This window comes from Balaenoptera musculus, chromosome X, assembly GCF_009873245.2.
Source record: "Balaenoptera musculus isolate JJ_BM4_2016_0621 chromosome X, mBalMus1.pri.v3, whole genome shotgun sequence".
Classification (NCBI taxonomy): domain Eukaryota; kingdom Metazoa; phylum Chordata; class Mammalia; order Artiodactyla; family Balaenopteridae; genus Balaenoptera; species Balaenoptera musculus.
This window is the reverse complement of record NC_045806.1, coordinates 111,022,478-111,039,706: the sequence shown is the minus strand read 5'-3', so window position 1 is coordinate 111,039,706 and position 17,229 is coordinate 111,022,478. Positions and strand designations below refer to the sequence as shown.

General features: G+C 45.9%; 1 protein-coding gene across 1 annotated transcript in view; it reads left to right on the top strand.

Moving 5' to 3' along the window:
• LOC118889201 (heparan-sulfate 6-O-sulfotransferase 2-like) overlaps positions 1-16,943 on the top strand; it is a 287,709-nt gene extending 270,766 nt beyond the window's left edge. The window contains exon 4 of the mRNA XM_036840982.1: positions 13,801-16,943. Coding sequence (XP_036696877.1) covers positions 13,988-14,698 — 711 coding nt within the window. The 5' untranslated portion in view covers positions 13,801-13,987 and the 3' untranslated portion in view covers positions 14,699-16,943. The remainder of the gene's footprint in view (positions 1-13,800) is intronic.
• The last annotated feature ends 286 nt before the right edge of the window (positions 16,944-17,229 follow it).

The window sequence follows — 17,229 nt, the reverse complement described above, 5'->3', positions numbered from 1 at the left end:
ATTCCAAGGCTTGATGGTAAATATTCCATTAACTGACCCACCAGTCTGCATTCCCATAAGGTGCTAGGCCCAGTGCTGAGAGATGGGAGACATGCCAAGGAGTCTTTTTTGTTTTAAAATAATGCTGTACATACTATTTGATTACCAGCTTTTTTTTTCCCCCCACACCGCTTGGCTTGTGGGATCTTAGTTCCCCGACCAGGGATTGAACCCCTGCCACAGCAGTGAAAGCGCCAAGTCCTAATCACTGGACCACCACGGAATTCCCCCAAGTAGTCTTGACCTTTAAGGAATGTACAGCCTGGTTGGAAAGACGAAACAAGAGAAATAGACTGTTCAGACATCCATTGGGGGCTTAATGTGCAACAGAGAATGGTACGGAAAGCAGAGAATTGGGAGTTAGGGGACTTGGGTTATGGTCCTAGACCTACTGCTGATGAGTTGTGTGTCCTTGGGCAAGTCACTTCCTTTGTTTGAATTTCAAACTTCATCTGTAAAATGGTAGTTCTTTTTTTTTTTTTTAAGAATTTCACTTTTTAAATTAATTAATTAATTTATTTATTTTTGGCTGTGTTGGGTCTTCGTTTCTGTGTGAGGGCTTTCTCTAGTTGTGGCAGGCGGGGGCCACTCTTCATCGCGGTGCGCGGGCCTCTCACTATCACAGCCTCTTTTATTGCGGAGCACAGGCTCCAGACGCGCAGGCTCAGTAGTTGTGGCTCACGGGCCTAGTTGCTCCGTGGCATGTGGGATCTTCCCAGACCAGGGCTCGAACCCGTGTCCCTTGCATTGGCAGGCAGATTCTCAACGACTGCGCCACCAGGGAAGCCCCCTAAAATGGTAGTTCTATATTTTGTCCTGTGTGAGGAACGAAAGATATAAGAGCAGTGAGTCATCCATCATTTCACATGAAACTTCTGATTGTTATTGACCAGCCTTCCCTTTCCCTTTTTCCTTCCCTCTCTCCCCTCCTTCCTCCTCCCCTTCTTCCTTCCTTGTCCCAGGATATCAGTGGATTTTTTTCAGATGACCTTTCTGAAAAACCATTGTGGGAAGGGGGATGTCTCGAGTAATCATCTGGGGCCTTCAATCCAACTTCCTGTGGGTCACTATGTCTGAGAATTAACCTTGATTCCAAGGAGAAAAGCCAAGCCCCAGGGGAAAGCTCTGTCGGTGGTTCCTGCAGCATGTAAATGACTCTGACTCCCCACTGACATGTCTTCAGAGTCAATGATTAATGGAAGATTCCGAGGGTGTTGCACCCTCAAGCATTTGCCTTCGATTAGAAAATCAGAGTCAGACATCTCTCTTAGTCTGAGCATTGACTTTTAGTCCTTCTTTATGGCTTTCAAATCTTGCAGTGGAGAATAAGTGAGCTTCTAACCAAACAGAGGTGCTGCCTTTCCCTGAAGCTGGTTCCTGTTTGTCAGTCACCTTGAGCATGATCTTCTGAAACTTGAGGAAGGAGTCAGTGACTTGGTTTCGGATCACAGCTCTGCCACAGACGGTTCATGTGACCCCAGGCAAGCCCCTATCTTTCATCTCGGGGCTCTGCTCTTCTCATTTGTAAAGTGATTGGACCAAGTGACCTCCGAGGGGCCTGCCGGCCCTGCTACTCTGTGCAAAATGTGGGTCTGTTGCCTTCACCTGTGGGTGCACCCATCAGTCCCCATCACAGGGGGTTTGCTTTCACCAGCTGGGCCGGTTTCCACACGCAGAACATGGTTCCCCCCCATCTGGAGAGCAGCTCCCCACTGTGACTAGAAGATGGCCCCACCCCTTCCCAGAAAAATAGGGCTCCATCTGGCCCAAGATGCTGCTTGGAAAGTGCCATTTAAAAAGAGTTTCTAGGGCTTCCCTGGTGGCGCAGTGGTTGAGAATCCGCCTGCCAATGCAGGGGACACTGGTTCGAGCCCCGGTCTGGGAATATCCCACATGCCACGGAGCGACTAGGCCCGTGAGCCACAACTACTGAGCCTGCGCATCTGGAGCCTGTGCTCCGCAACAAGAGAGGCCACGACAGTGAAGAGGCCCATGCACCGCGATGAAGAGTGACCCCCGCTTGCCGCAACTAGAGAAAGCCCTCGCACAGAAACGAAGACCCAACACAGCCATAAATAAATAAATAAATAAATAAATAAATAAATAAATAAAGATATGACCATCTGTGTGTTTAAAAAAATAAATAAATAAAATAAAAAGAGTTTCTAGGGAATTCCTTGGCGGTCCAGTGGTTAGGACTCTGCGCATTCACTGCCGTGGACCGGGTTCAATCCCTGGTCGGGGAAGTAAGATCCCGCAAGCCGTGTGGCGAGGCCTAAATAAATAGAGTTTCTAATCTGTCAAAAATTGTGGGATGTCTGTGCTTTCACCAGCCAAAATGGAACCAGGACTTCTATTTCAAAACATCCATCATTGTCTGTTTTCACACACTCTAAGTTTTCCCACTCTGGCGCATTTTGGACAGGTACAAAAATATCTTTTCCCCAGGACTCGGGTCATTCCAGTGCGATACTCAGTTGTAACCTGGAGGAGCAGCCTGGGACTGCGGAGTGGGTGAGGAGGGCACCACTGATTCCAGAGACGGTCTTCTTTTGCCTTAGAGGGGAAACACGGTTATCCAGTCTCTTATCTACACCACGAGAAATGACCCTTTGACGCACAGAACTTCTAGAACTCTTGCAGGCTTTTCCCACTAACAGATCCTTCAAAATCATTCCTTCCGCTCCAGCACAATCTTTCTGTCTTTGGTGCCCCTTCCTGTACTGACTCCAGCGTGACATGGGATTCTTTTTTGAGGTAGAGAGGTCCGGTGGGGAACTAGTGAGTTCGTTTTCCGTTTCCAGCGTTACCATTGTGATGATATCCAGCGTTATCATTGTGAGGAAACCAGGCTGCGCTTGGTGCTGTATATAATGCTCATTTCCACACACATGCAGCACAGCCGCGTTATCCAGTAATTGTGCCTTTTGCAGCCTGAATACCTGCAGGAAAAAAAGTGCTCCCAGGGGAAAGGAGGCACGACCCTGCCAGCCCTGGAAATTCTGAATGGCTCCCAGTCTTCACAGTTTAAATGGTAAACGAGGTCTGTTTTCCCCACAAAAGCCAGGGTTTGCGCTTCATCTCTCTCAGCACCTTACAACAATATTAGAGCTCATTAACATCAACCCAGGACACGAGAAGGGCAGCCTTCATCGAGGAGGAAACTTTTCCCTTGTGCTGTTCTGGAAAATAGCACGATGCTGAGAGCAGGCATTTATCTCCACCAGTTCTCCTCTAATGATTTCTCCAAAGCACACCCGAGGTGCCTGCAAAAGGCCTGTTACTTGAGTCCCTGTCTTCGGGGAAGTCCCTAAAGCAAGGATCCCGAGGGGCTCCAGATTTCTCACCATCTGGAGATGGCAGGGGAAGCAGCTCTCTGGTTTCCTCATCCGTGCGATGGGTAGTGGGGGCCCCCAGCTCTGCCGTGCTCATGTCCCATCACTCTGAGGGGCTCACAGAAACCACGGACCCAGCCCCTCCTTTCACATCCTGGCATATCCAACCCCCCTCCTCCTGAAACTTCCTGCTCCGGCCAGGCCAGCTGTGCCCTTGGCCTGTAGCGCCTTAGGCTGTGCTCGGTGCCCAGGTGCAAGTGGGGATGTACAACCCAGAGAGAGCACACAAGCTGCAGGCTCAGATACACCTGGCCAAAGAGCAAATAGGGCACCTCAGCCAGGGCAGAGGGCAGGAGTTTGGGCTCAGGAGTCACACGGACCTGACAGAGTCATTAGCCAGCTTTGTGATTTTAGGAGGATTGAATAGCATCTCTTAGCGGAATACCCTAATCTGTACGGCAACAACAGTTATAAAAATGACAACAATAGTAACTAACATTTGTTCAGTGCTGGGTTCCAAGCTCGGTTCCAAGAACTTTATATATATCACCCATTTTATCTTCACTGAAACCCACGACAAGAGTTACCAAGGATGCTTATCCGAAGAGCAAGACATCAGCCATGGTGGTCCCAGGGACGGCATTTAGACATTTGTCCTGACTTCCTCCTGTCCCCTGGGTGGTGAAGTTTACCCCCTTTTCACCTCTGCCCGCTCTTTTGGAGGGAGGAAGAAAACCAACCCCTCACCCTGGCTGCCCCAGATGCCAACCCTCAGGGGATGACAGTTTGCCAGGGGGATGCCACATGGAAATACTCAGGAAGCTGAGAAATACCATGTGGGGAGGGAGAAGGCAGGAAGCCTGAGTTTGTTAATCAGTGGCAGAACTGGTCTCCATGGGACATGGATAGATCGTACCCCTTCACACTGAAAGGGTTTTTCTCTAAAAGTTCTTTCCACCTCAGAACCACACTGAGCATTAATGATCCGAGACTCACAGAGTAATTTTAGAATGCAAAAAATTTCAGGGGCAGTGTAAGCTGCAAAACTCTTCATGCTGCCAAGCAGTTGAGTGGACTCTGGGTGAAGGCTGGTAACTACGGGTCATAAAGCTTGGAATTTCACATCTTGTTAAAAATCTCAGCTTTCTCACTGTTTGCAAAAGTCCTTAGATTTATGTACTTCGGAGCCTACTGGACTTTGGGAAGGAGGAGAGCTAGATTTCCTTTAAAAAGAAGTAAATATCACCAGGACTTATTGTGTGAAGAGTTCCACGGTGGGTTTGAATTTACAGACATAAGAAATCTTCTTTTCTTCCCTTTCACCAAATAAGAAACCATCACTTTCCTGCCTTGTAAAAGAAAGAAAAGAAGAATGGCATAGAAAAACATCCTTCTGTTTAAGGAAAGCCCATTTGTGCTTCGTTGAATGTTCCCTCACAATACACACAGGCTAACCTTCAGTTAACCAGAGGGGGGGGAAAAACAGTTAATTAAGGCATTGATTAAGGTGTTATTTTACATATACAGAACTGCTCCCTTGGGTGAGGTGTGAAGAATAGCAGAAAACCCCCTGCAAGGAGAACTGGATGGCTTATTTGGGGGGTGTGAGAACTTCAGCCTTTTCCGAGTTGGTTTTACGTCCAGTAGATGCTTTTCCTGGAATGCCTGTGTACCACTAAGGACTCTAAGTCAACCCATTCAAAGAGCCAGTGAAAGTCGTGGCTGTCTTATAGATCATTGGGCTCCCAAGGATTGGTCCTTTTCCCCACCTCTCCTGGGTTGCCCTGGAGAGCCTGGCCTAATTGTGGGCATCAGCTTGAAGGAGAAAAAGAGAGAAATTCAGCATCCAGATCATTTAGGTCTTCCTAGTGTTGTGAAGACAATCAAGTGATTGTAAGTAACCCACTTGACGTGACTGTAAGGGCTCACTGTTCTCACTAGACCGCACATGACTACTAAGCCACAGGACTGTTTTGACAAATGTACCAAAGACAACACATCTAAATGAGCATCCACCCACTTCAAAGTTGTCCGCTCTTCAAGTTCCACACTTCTTTTTTAAAAAAAATTTTTGAAGGCCATGAGAATTCACTGTTCTTTTTAAAACTAATTAATTAATTAATTTGTTTTGGCTGCGTTGGGTCTTCGTTGCTGCACGCGGGCTTTCTCTAGTTGTGGCGAGCGGGGGCTACTCTTCATTGCCGTGCGCGGGCTTCTCATTGCGGTGGCTTCTTTTGTTGCGGAGCATGGGCTCCAGGTGCACGGGCTTCAGTAGTTGTGGCACGCAGGCTCAGTAGTTGTGGCGCACAGGCTTAGTTGCTCTGCGGCATGTGGGATCTTCGGACCAGGGCTCGAACCCGTGTCCCCTGCACTGGCAGGCGGATTCTTAACCACTGCGCCACCAGGGAAGTCCCAAGTTCCACACTGCTTTTATGAGGCTGCTGCCACTGCTGATCACAGCATCTACGGGACTCCTCTTTGGGGACTGCTGGCATATGAGTCACACAAGAAAAGCAGCTAAAATGGTAACCCCAGGGCTTGGGGGATCCAATCCCATCAGAGGCATATTTGCCTTTGAATCGTTTAACTACACTTTCGTTTCATCTGTGTTCATATATTAATGTTGTTTGATCTGCAAGCCATCCTCCTTGCTTTGACCGAGTCGTTTACATGCAATGGGAGGATCCGTGCAGTTGGTTTAGACATCATTAACCAAGGAAGGAGACCAGACCTTCGGCATTAATGGCCCAATGTCATGTACAGCCCCCCTCCCAAGTCTACTTAGGACCACCAACCACAGTTCTTATTTCTGTACCACTCATCATTACTCCAAGAATAAGATGTGCAAAGGCTGAACTTTAAAAATAAAATACAAAACTAAGCTACAGGTGTACCAAAATGTTCAGTCCTATTGATTTGGGCTAAGAATTTGTTTCGTTTCTTAAATTAACTTTTTATTGATCACTCCTATGACCTTAACTTGTACAGTTTTGCTGGTCTTCTTCCATAAAAACAGGGCTTTAATATTTATTCCCACTTTGAGTGGTGCCGGAAAAACCTTATTGTGGCCTTTTGTGAACCAGTGGCCTTAAAGGAAAGTAAATGTTTACAGCATAATCCTCATAACTTTGCTCAGGCCAAGTTCCCTGGGCTTTCCCCGGACAGCAATGGGCATCCTTAGGCTTGTTTTGTCATGCTTTTTCCTCTTGGGGTCACTTGTCCACACTCTGGGCACCCCTGGGATCTCTGAGGGACTTTTGATATCTGAAGCCACATGCCTAGGACAGTGGTTCTCATACTCGAGCACACGTCCATCAGAATTTCCCAGAGGGCTTGTTAAAACAGATCGCTAGGCTCCAGCCCCTGAGTTTCTGCTTCAGTGGGTAGACCCAAGAATGTGCATTTCTAACAATTTGTGAAGTGATACTGATGCTGCTTGATTCTGGGGCCACAATTTGAGAACCACTTCCTTAGCTTGTTCATAGGAGCAGAAGTCCTGGGTTTGTGTCCCAGCAGTAGGATGGGAAGAATCCAGGTTCTAGAGTCAAAGAGAAACTGGTTCATGTCTGAGCATCCCTACTTTAACCTGTGACACTGGGTCAAATCATATCTGTTAGTCTCAGCTTCTTCATCCTCAAAATGGGAATAATAGTATCTGATTCACAGTATTGCTGGGAGTTAATGTGTAAGTGCCAGGCACGAAGGCTCCCAGCTCCTGGCTACGCAGTTGGTGTAAGGAAGTGCCTGCTCTCAGCAGCCAGATGTTCCCCTTCGTGAGGGTTAGTGGGCTCTTCCAGGCCCGGTTTACTGTGCCGTCCTAGGTAATTAACCGACACAAAGACAGGAGCTACTAAAAATACAGGCCTTCAGCCCAGGAATATTCCTTGCAGTTAGGTTGATTCCCAAGAGCTACTGGCAATTTGTGACCTGTGGGCAAATCTTTGCCTCTCAGGGCCTTGACTTCTTCACCTCTAAAGTGAAGACTTTGATTTAGATGATTTGCCATCTCAAAGGTTTCTTCTTGCTCTGCCAAGTCTCGAATTCTGTGACTTAGAACTCAGGTACTTATTTCAGAATAATCTCTTTCAATGAAAATGAAAACTGTATGGTTCTTGTTTTTATCCATTTACTTACTCTTAATATCCTTAAACTTCCCAGCCTTCTTTAACATTGGGCTACTACACAGAAAGTCAGGGACAGCTGCTAAATATAACTAGATCTCCTTCATAGCTAGAGCTCCTTAAAATGTTCCGGCACAGGTGTAAAATGGTATATCTGTTATTTAATACTGACATCTAGTGGTTTTTCCTTATCAAAGAAAATGATAGGCATTTTCCCATTAGCTCATGGTAAGCTCGGCTGCTTCTGCTACAGCCATTCATTCAACAATCTTTTATTAATCACTTATTTTATGTCAAACATTGTGCCAGGCCCAGAGGAGCTTATGTTGATAAATGCTACTCAGTCCCTACCCTTCCAGAGCTCATAGTCCAACGGGCGAAGCAGACAAATCACTAGACAATCACAGCCCATGGTGATAAATGCTACAATAGGAGAATACCAGCACAGCTGGAACAGAGGAATACCAGGGCAGCTAACTCTGCCCAGGAAGGTCAAGGAAGAGGCAATCTGTGAGTTGAGTCTTGGAGGTTTCCAGGTAACCTACAAAGGACAGATCGAAGCCCTTCCAAAGAGTAGGCACTCCATATACAAAGGAAAAGGGCCTGTAGGATCTTTGCCTGGGACCAATTTGGAATATTAAGATTATGTTTGCATACTTGGAAGGTAGAGTATAGAGCAGGGTTTCTCAACCTTGGCACTACTGATAATTAGTCAATAGTCTGCATTGTAGGCTGTTTATCATCCGTAGACTCAACCCACTAGATGCCAGTAGCACCTGACCCCCAGTTGTGACAACCAAAATGTCTCCAGGTATTTCCAAAGGTCCTAGAGTCAGGGAAGGGAAGTGGAGGGGTGGGATGCAAAATTACTCATGGTTGAGAAAGACTTGTGTAGAGGGAGCTTGATAGAGATAAGGCTGGAGAGAAAGAAAGGTTGTTGCCAGGTCCCACAAGGCTGTGTCTGGCATGTGGAAGAGCTTGAACTTCATGTCATAACTGATAGGGAGCCATTAAGAGGTCTTAACTAGGGAGTGGTAGGTCAGATGCGTGCCATATGGGGGTGTGGAATGGATGTGAGGCTGGAGACAAGGAGGTGGCCAGGACGCTGATGCAGTGATTGAGTAGAGACGTGATGAGTGCCTGACTCCAGGCAGTGGTAAAAGGATGGATTTGTGAGCTCTTAAGAACTAGAATCAGCAGGACTTAGGGAAAATTCAGACGCTGGAGGTAAGCGAGATAGAGAAGTCAAAGACGGCCTCCAGGTTTCTTGCTTGGACAGCTCTTTCTTTGGTTGCTGTTTTTCCACAATAGCTTACCAATGACACGTAAAAGTTGGCCTAGACTTGTAGAGGGTGGCAAACCTTTCACTGTGTCCTGCCTGTTGAGAAACCATGGGCATACAAAGGCACCAGACAATGGTCTTTAAATCAACTCGGGTAACTGAGGGGGTCAACTCGGGTAACTGAGTGGGAGTCATGACTGTAAAGATGTGACACCTGGTCACCTTAATGAAATGACATGGTTGGTCACAAGATATTCCTGTCCAATCACTACTAACTGAAACATACTAACTGAAACAGGCTGAGTGTGATTTTTCTGTGGCTGAGCTTGGCTCACTCGTTTAAAATTAAATCAGACCATTCAGCAGCACCCTTCGGGTTTCTGTCAACTCGAAGGGAGATTTCCAGCAGCTACCAAAGATATGCTCTCACCTGCATCTTGTTCTGTTTTAATCAATGCCCGGATCCAGGCATTGCCAGAAGAAAATAAGAAGATATGGTGAAGATATTGGGGGATATGATCAGAATCCAGATGCGTTTTGACAGGCTTAGACTTCCTCTACCAAGAAGAAGTTAAACAGGGCCACAAACAAACTGCCTCGGTTCTGGACAAAGGAGATTGAGTTTCCAAATGGCCTATGTGTAAAAGAATGCAAGAAGGTAGTTGACAGTGTGTCAGTGATGTGACGCGTCTGCCAGAAAGGCTGATGTGATATGAGGCCACGTTAAGAGAAATGGTGTCAAGAATGAGGGCGGAGATAGACTGTCCCTACTTGTTCCTTGTCAGACTGTGCCTAGAGGGCATGTTCCAATAAAGTGGAATATATTCAGAGGTAAACAAAACGATAGTGAGGGGACCTGAAGCAGTGGAGAGAACAGTTGAAAACCATATTTAGCATGAAGAAAAGAAACCTCGGGGTACTGGAATGCTGTCTTCAAATACCTGAAGCCACACTTGTGGAGTTAAAACCGATCCTAAGTAAGTCCTCAAGGTCTGAAACTACCACGTTTTGCTGACAACTCCACATCTCAAGCCCAGATCACTGTCTGAGGCTCTATCTGTCCATTCAGCCAGAGACCTGGGAGGCCTCCTTACCCCTCCTCCTCCCTCTCCCCTATATTCATTTTGTCACTGAGTCTTGTTACTTTGACCTCCTAAATCTCCCTCTAGTCTGCTCCCTCTTCTTCTGTCTTGTTTTCTATAGTAACCTCGACTCGTTTCCCCAATTCCACACACCATATACAGTGATCTTTCTAAAACGCAGACCTCTTCATGTTACTCTCTTGCCTAAAACCCTTGAAAAAGGCCTCCCTGTTGCCTTCAGAAGTCTAATTTTTTTCTTTTTCCTTTTTGGCCATGCCACGTGGCTTGCGGGATCTTAGTTCCCCGACCAGGGATTGAACCCAGGTCCTCGGCAGTGAAAGTGTGGAGCCCTAACCACCGGACCACCAGGGAATTCCCAGAAATCTAACTTCTTTAATGTGGCATCTGAGGCCTTCCACGACCCGGTCCGTAACTACCTCTCCATCCTCCATTCCGGCCACTGGCCCGTAATTCCCAGTAAGATGTTTCCTGTGCCTTTCCTCCGCACACAGCAGGCTAGTTTATGCCTCTGTGCCTTTGCTCATGCTGACCTTTCTGCCTCATACTCCATTCTGCTCTTTTTTGCCTCATCTAATTCTCCCTTGTTTTTCAAAATAAAGCTACAGAAACTCTTCCTCTGTCATCGGGCTAGGCTGAGCGTCACTGCAAGGTGCTTTCTTTGTGCCTTGTCCCTGGTCCAGTCATTGATAGCACATTAGAATGGAACGCTCTGCTAGGGGCCCCGAGTCTTAGCCCTCTAGGCTTCGCCAGGGCCTCTCTCAGTGCCAGGCACACAGGTGCTTGAACAGAACTGGGCGCTGGAAGAGTGCCACCCACGTTTCTGTGCCTATGTGCCTCTCCACGCACTGTCCCATTGGCTTGGGCTTCCACGTCCTCAGTTGCTCTGGGTGGGGAGACGGCTCCTCTGACATTTCCCTGACAACTCTTCACTCCGAATAATGAGCAGCCTCGATCCTTTGCCCAACAAAACCTCCCAGGGGTTATCCTCACCTGCCTTCCCACCTCCAACACACCATGCCATTTGGGAGGCCACTGGACAGTCTTGGAGACCCACCCTTCAGCAGATCTTCCTTTTCACCCATGGGATCTTTTTCCAAGCAGCATCAAGTGTTTCCAGTTGAGGCAGTCTGGCACCCCGGGCCTATTTTCCCTGGAAGAAGGGGGCTGCTGGCAATCACTGAGTCTCCAGAACTATTGGCATCTGAGTGGAGGGCAGCGCTCATCACTAGCACGTGTGCGTGCACGCGTGTAGGCGCCTCTAATTTCTCTGCTGCTGTGATAATCCCTACAGTGTGGAGACCGAGGCCGCGCACCTTGGACGGCTCTCCTCTCATAACGGCACTGGGAGACCTTCATCAGGGAGGAGCTGCGCATCCATGACATGAGAGCGTCTGTGAATGTCTGCCTCTGCCTTCCTGTGCTCCCTCTCTCTCTCTCCACGTGGGGATGGTGCTTTGGTCCAGACACTAACTCTGCTGGTTGCGATCTGTCTACTCTGAAGGACAAGGGAGAGTTTTTAGGTAGGAGAGCCGCAGGCTTGCACAGGGGTGCACTCTAGAGTTTACCAGAAGATGTCACTGTAGGCTTAAACCAGTAAAACAGAAGACTGTCAGCTGAGCATGAAGGTGACTCCATCATGGGGGTTTAAAACACCCATTTATAACGCATGCCTGGAAAAGCTGGTTGAAAGACTAATCCAAATGTGTCACTGCACTTCATAAATTTCTTTTTTTTTTTCCAAATAATCAGACTAATTGCCACAAAGCTATGGCCTCAGGCCTAGCATAAAGGCCTGATAAATTCACACTGAAGGAATGAATGAATGAATACCAAAGCTAGGAGTGGAAGGGCAGAGCCCATGGGAACAGCAGTCACCTTTGTTGGTCAAGGAGGCTACTGGAGAACAAAAGCTGCTACTCGTTAGCAGTGGGTCTCTACAGAGATGAATTTGAGTGGCACCAGCAAAGTCAGGTCCCAGGAAAAGCACTGAGAGAGGTGAAGGTCGTCTTGGCCCCCTCTCCGGCCTCACTCCCCAGTGCTTCTCCTGTGCCCCATGCTTGTTTATTCCAGAAAATCATAGAAGGTGATTTTTAATATTTTCTATGATTTTTGCCAGACACTTAGATCCTCCAGAGTTTTTTATATAATGAGGCATGGCCTTCCCAGTTCTGAACTCTTCCCCCCCTCTTCCCCAGATAGTTCATTAAAGAAGTAATTAAAGGAGTTAGGGAGATTCTGCTTTGTGCCTGGTACAAAGCTGAAATGGACGAGATGAGAGTGGGAGAAGAACGCCTAAAGCCCCTGCCCCGGAAAACCTAGTTTAAGCAGAAATGCAAACAACTAATTGCAATTCAGTATCAAAAGTGTTTTCACAAAGGTTTAAGTGTGAAAGTGACACTGAGGAAGAGGTGACGGCTGGCAGCAAGGGGTGGGATGCATTTTCTCAGAGGAGAGACAGTACTTGGAATGGAACTCGAAGGATGCCTAGAATTTTTCAGTTAAAGAAGGAAGGTCACGCCAGGCAGAGGAAACACCACGCACAGAACAGAGGCACACGGGATATAGATCCCAGGGTGCCTTCGTTGCTCAAAGCCCAAGACTTCGGAGGAGACTCTGCTCAGAGGATATCAGCCACCAGACTCAGAGAGTCGGGTGGTTGAGTTGGTTCCCTCTGGCTTCTCATGGGTGGGTACAGAACCACCATCCCTCAGATGGGAATGAATAAACTTCAGGGAAGCTGCAAGCCATTCCCCAGGTTTCTTTTCAGAAACTAAATGTTAATATTCAGCGTTTATTGTTGTCTTCCTTCCACGATAGGCCGGCTCATCCACGACCTCATCCTTTATCCACTGAACCTGAGTGGAAGCTCATTTATTATGAAAGCACAACTGCTGAGTTGTTTTTCCCCCGATCACATTATAAGCCGGGATGCTTCTGGGGTGTGTGTGGGCGGGGGGTGTGTGCACGTGTGTGCGTGCACCTGCTATGTATGGGTGTGTGTGGGTGTGTGGTTTAAATGTTTCCTAGTCTGCTATTTGAGCAAAGAACTTTATCAGTTTGCAGCTTTAAATTGAAGACAGCCACACAGCAAAGCCTCCACACATGCTGACATCTGGGTGTCCTTTCTGTGGGTAAAGAAAAGGGGCATTTTGGAGCTGATAGAGTTAACTTGCCTCTGCTGGGAATATTAGCACGTGAGCAAAGGCTGAAACCAAGGTAGTAGCTTATATATATGCCATTGGCAGCTACCATGTCTATTTCAGTCAGTGACTAACCACAATGTCTATTTCTGGAGGCCCCCCCCGCGGCTGGGCTGCGTATCTCCACATTCCACTGCCATCACGTAGGAGCCATGATGTTATGACAACAGCCAGAATCAAAAGCATCATATCACACACTCTTTCAATGAAGTTTTGTTCTTTAATAAGATATCCCGATTAGACTAGATATTAGAAAAATGCTTTTGTGTATTTAGTAAGAAAGATTAGAACTTGAGCTCACTTGTCAACCTTGTATCACTTCAGTAAAATCACGTGTTTCCACTGAGTCTCCGTTTCACGATCAGTTAATGGGGGTTTGGGGGTGGGGAGTATGAAATAAATGAGGTCATTGGGAGGACTTCGTCGTTGGTTGGAGAGAGAGAAAAGCAGGGAAAGGAGGGGAGGGGAGTGGAGTTTCCGCTGATGTAGTGCTTTAGCTGCAGTACCAACGAATTGGGTGAAAAATGAGCTCTCTGGACAGGTTAGTGGGACTCAGAGAGGGGACGATAGCACAGTTCACAGGACAACTGCCACCAGATCGCCATCATTTCCCTTTTGCCTTCCTTCCTGACCAATGAACATCACATATGCCATGCACCTCCCTGACTCCATTTATGTCACCCGAATCCCTGACCATTGGCCTTTGTGCTTTGTCCATAGGAACTTCCACTACATCACCATACTCCGCGACCCAGTGTCCCGGTACCTGAGTGAGTGGAGGCATGTCCAGAGAGGAGCGACGTGGAAAGCATCCCTGCATGTCTGCGACGGGAGGCCCCCAACCTCCGAAGAGCTGCCCAGCTGCTACACTGGAGACGACTGGTCTGGCTGCCCCCTGAAAGAGTTCATGGACTGTCCCTATAACCTAGCCAACAACCGCCAGGTGCGCATGCTTTCTGACCTGACCCTCGTCGGCTGCTACAACCTGTCGGTCATGCCCGAAAAGCAGAGGAACAAGGTCCTCCTGGAAAGCGCCAAATCGAATCTGAAGCACATGGCGTTCTTCGGCCTCACCGAGTTTCAGCGGAAGACCCAGTATCTGTTTGAGAAAACCTTCAACATGAACTTTATTTCGCCGTTTACCCAATATAACACCACTAGGGCCTCTAGCGTAGAGATCAATGAGGAAATCCAAAAGCGCATTGAGGGACTGAACTTTCTGGATATGGAATTGTACAGCTATGCAAAAGATCTCTTTTTGCAAAGGTATCAGTTTATGAGGCAGAAGGAACATCAGGAAGCTAGGCGGAAGCGTCAGGAACAACGCAAATTTCTGAAGGGAAGGTTCCTTCAGACCCATTTCCAGAGCCAGAGTCAGGGCCAGAGCCAGAATCCGAGTCAGAATCCGAGTCAGACCCCGAACCTAAATGCCAATCAGAATGTGACTCAGAATCTGATTCCGAATCTGATTCCGAATCTGACTCAGAGCTCGGGTCAGAATCCGAGCCCGAAGGAGAACCGGGAAAGCCAGAAGCAGAACCCTGGCCAAGAGCAGAGCGATGGCAACACCAGCAATGGCACCCATGACTACATAGGCAGTGTAGAGAAATGGCGCTAAATGGCTCCCAAAGGCTTTTGCACACTTCTCCCAAAGCGCCAGTCAAAATAGGGCAAGTCTTCAAACATGAGAGTGTCCAGACACATCCTGCTTCCTTAAGTTTGGAAGTTAAAAAAGCTAAGATGTTGCCTTTACAGTTGCCTTTCAATTCAGTGTTCTACTGTGCGTGGGTAAAACAAATTTCAATATGCAATTAAATTGTCTTTTTTTTTGGTTCGTGGGGAATTTATAAAATCCAAAAGGCAAACCAGACTCATCAGAAATTGCTGTTTAGATATTTTCAGAAGTTCTTAAATTAGTCATAGAGACAAAATGAAAACATAAAATGTGGCCGTTTAACTTATAGCTAAGAAATGGACTTTACATTATTCATGATACACTGTTGAAACCCAGTCTTGGAAGCAAACATTTTTTTCCAGGGCTAAGCATGAATATAACACAAAAGAAACTAAAATTAAACACGAAACTGTTCATTTTCTTCTGATTTTAACAAGGAATCTATTTAAACAGAATAAGAACTGATGGCAGAGTTTACCAAACTGTAGAAAATGAAAAACTTCTCTCCCAAACATGGGTAGTTTTATGTAAAAATATTGGCTTTCGAGTAGAACGGGACTCATATCTTGTTATTTCAGAGATGTTTAAAATTTTAAACTTTTTCTGCCTTCTACTATTTAAAGGTTTTAAACAGGGTGTATCTCATATTAAATAAAACACTTTTTCCAAATGGAGTACCAATGCAAAGATCTAATTTCCAGATGATTTCTGGGCACTGTAATTTCAACAATTCTGGACTCTTTTTGGCGCTGCTTCTCATTCATTTTAAAGCTTCTCCGAGCTGTGCTCATTCCAAACTAACCCGTTTTAGAATCTTTCTTCATCATCTAAATGGTGTGTTGCTGAATTCATTGTGATAATATAATCCTGGATTAAAGTCAGGACTTTCTTTCTGTAGAACTGTCTTATCAATGTTTGTGTAGTGAGGTCCTTATCAAGAAACTCTTGAACAGGATAATGTGTCTTAAAATATTGCTCAAGTTATTATTCTTGATCAGATAGAATTAAACCTGAATGTGAATGAATTGTTATTTACTTTTTGTGCATTTTTATTGTAATGTTTCCAGTAGGGCTGGCTATTTTCTAGCCCATTAGTTCTTTTTCGTGTTGACAGAGTATAGACAATTACAAGAGAAAAAACAAGGGTAGAATAAGCACTAGGATAGTCAGCATTATTCAGTAACACCAAAAGCTTTACCTCCATACTTTGGGTGAACCGTGTACCAGGTTTTGTTTTGAGAAAACAAAAGGCAGGAGTGTTCTGCATTGAGGTTAAACATCAGAAGCATATGGATTGAAGAAAGTGATTTGGTATTGGAAGTCTGTGCAGAAATACTTTTAGGGTATCAACTGCGAATTGCGCAGGGCAAAAAGAAGGATGTAACCCACCGTGCAAGCAGGCATCCTGATTCTGGGCAGTTTCCATTTTACGGGTTTTGCTATCCTTTCGTAAGGACTTACGCTAAGCCCCTGGCTGTCAATCAAAAAGCAACTGGAAGTGGCATTTATGTTTTCACGAGGGACATGCTTAGAAGTGTGACCATAAAGTCACATCTTGTACAATCTTCTCATTTGCATGATCTAGTTTCATCTGTAATAATAAGGCCACAAGCTGGACAAGAAGCTGAGTACTTGGTTAAAAAATAAATGTTCTTGACTCTGCACTTGTATCAGTAGATCTAAATTTTGTTTTGTCCGACAGTATCGCAGTCCTGGGAATCTGAGAACTGGAAAACTGAAAGGAAAAAAATTTTCAAAATCCAAAACATCTTGAAGTCAAACTGTTTTAGAGTGAAACTATTTTGTGTACTTTGTGTTTTTAAACTAATGATTCTGTAGATCACTGTGGTATTTCAATTTTGTTTTGTTTTGATTGATATTGTTTGCTCTTAAAACTGATAGGTACTGCTGGAAAGCAGGATGAAGCCCGAGCCAGTGGAAAAGCTTGTTACAGAAAAAATATTTTGTGTTATTGCTGTGGTGTGCATGGTTTGCAGAGATTAAGTGCATTTTCTCTGTCTATACTGATTTATTGTATATAGGGGATGTTATAAATATACATTTTGGTCACCATCATGTAAATCCCATGATTTTGACTGTAAACATCTTTCCAGTGGTGTAGCTTTACAAACCATTCACTGATTTTTGTGTAATTTAACAATAGATATGAAATAAACTTTAAATTACAGGCTCTGAGTAATTTTGTGATTTCAAGGTTTGCAGCCACTAGACATTATGACATCACAGAGAGAATTTTCTTTTCTCAAGGAGTTTCTTTTTGTCCTCTCGGCCACCAGGTATGGAAATGAGATGAGCCATTCTAATCTAGCACACCCAAATGGCCTTAACTTTGGGTGCTTCCTTCTGGGAGTCCACAGTGTGTCCTCCTTGGAATAAAACAAAGTTGCCAATGAAAGACAAAGTTGACTGTGCATTTTAGTCAGCTCAGGCTGCTATAACAAAATACCATAAAC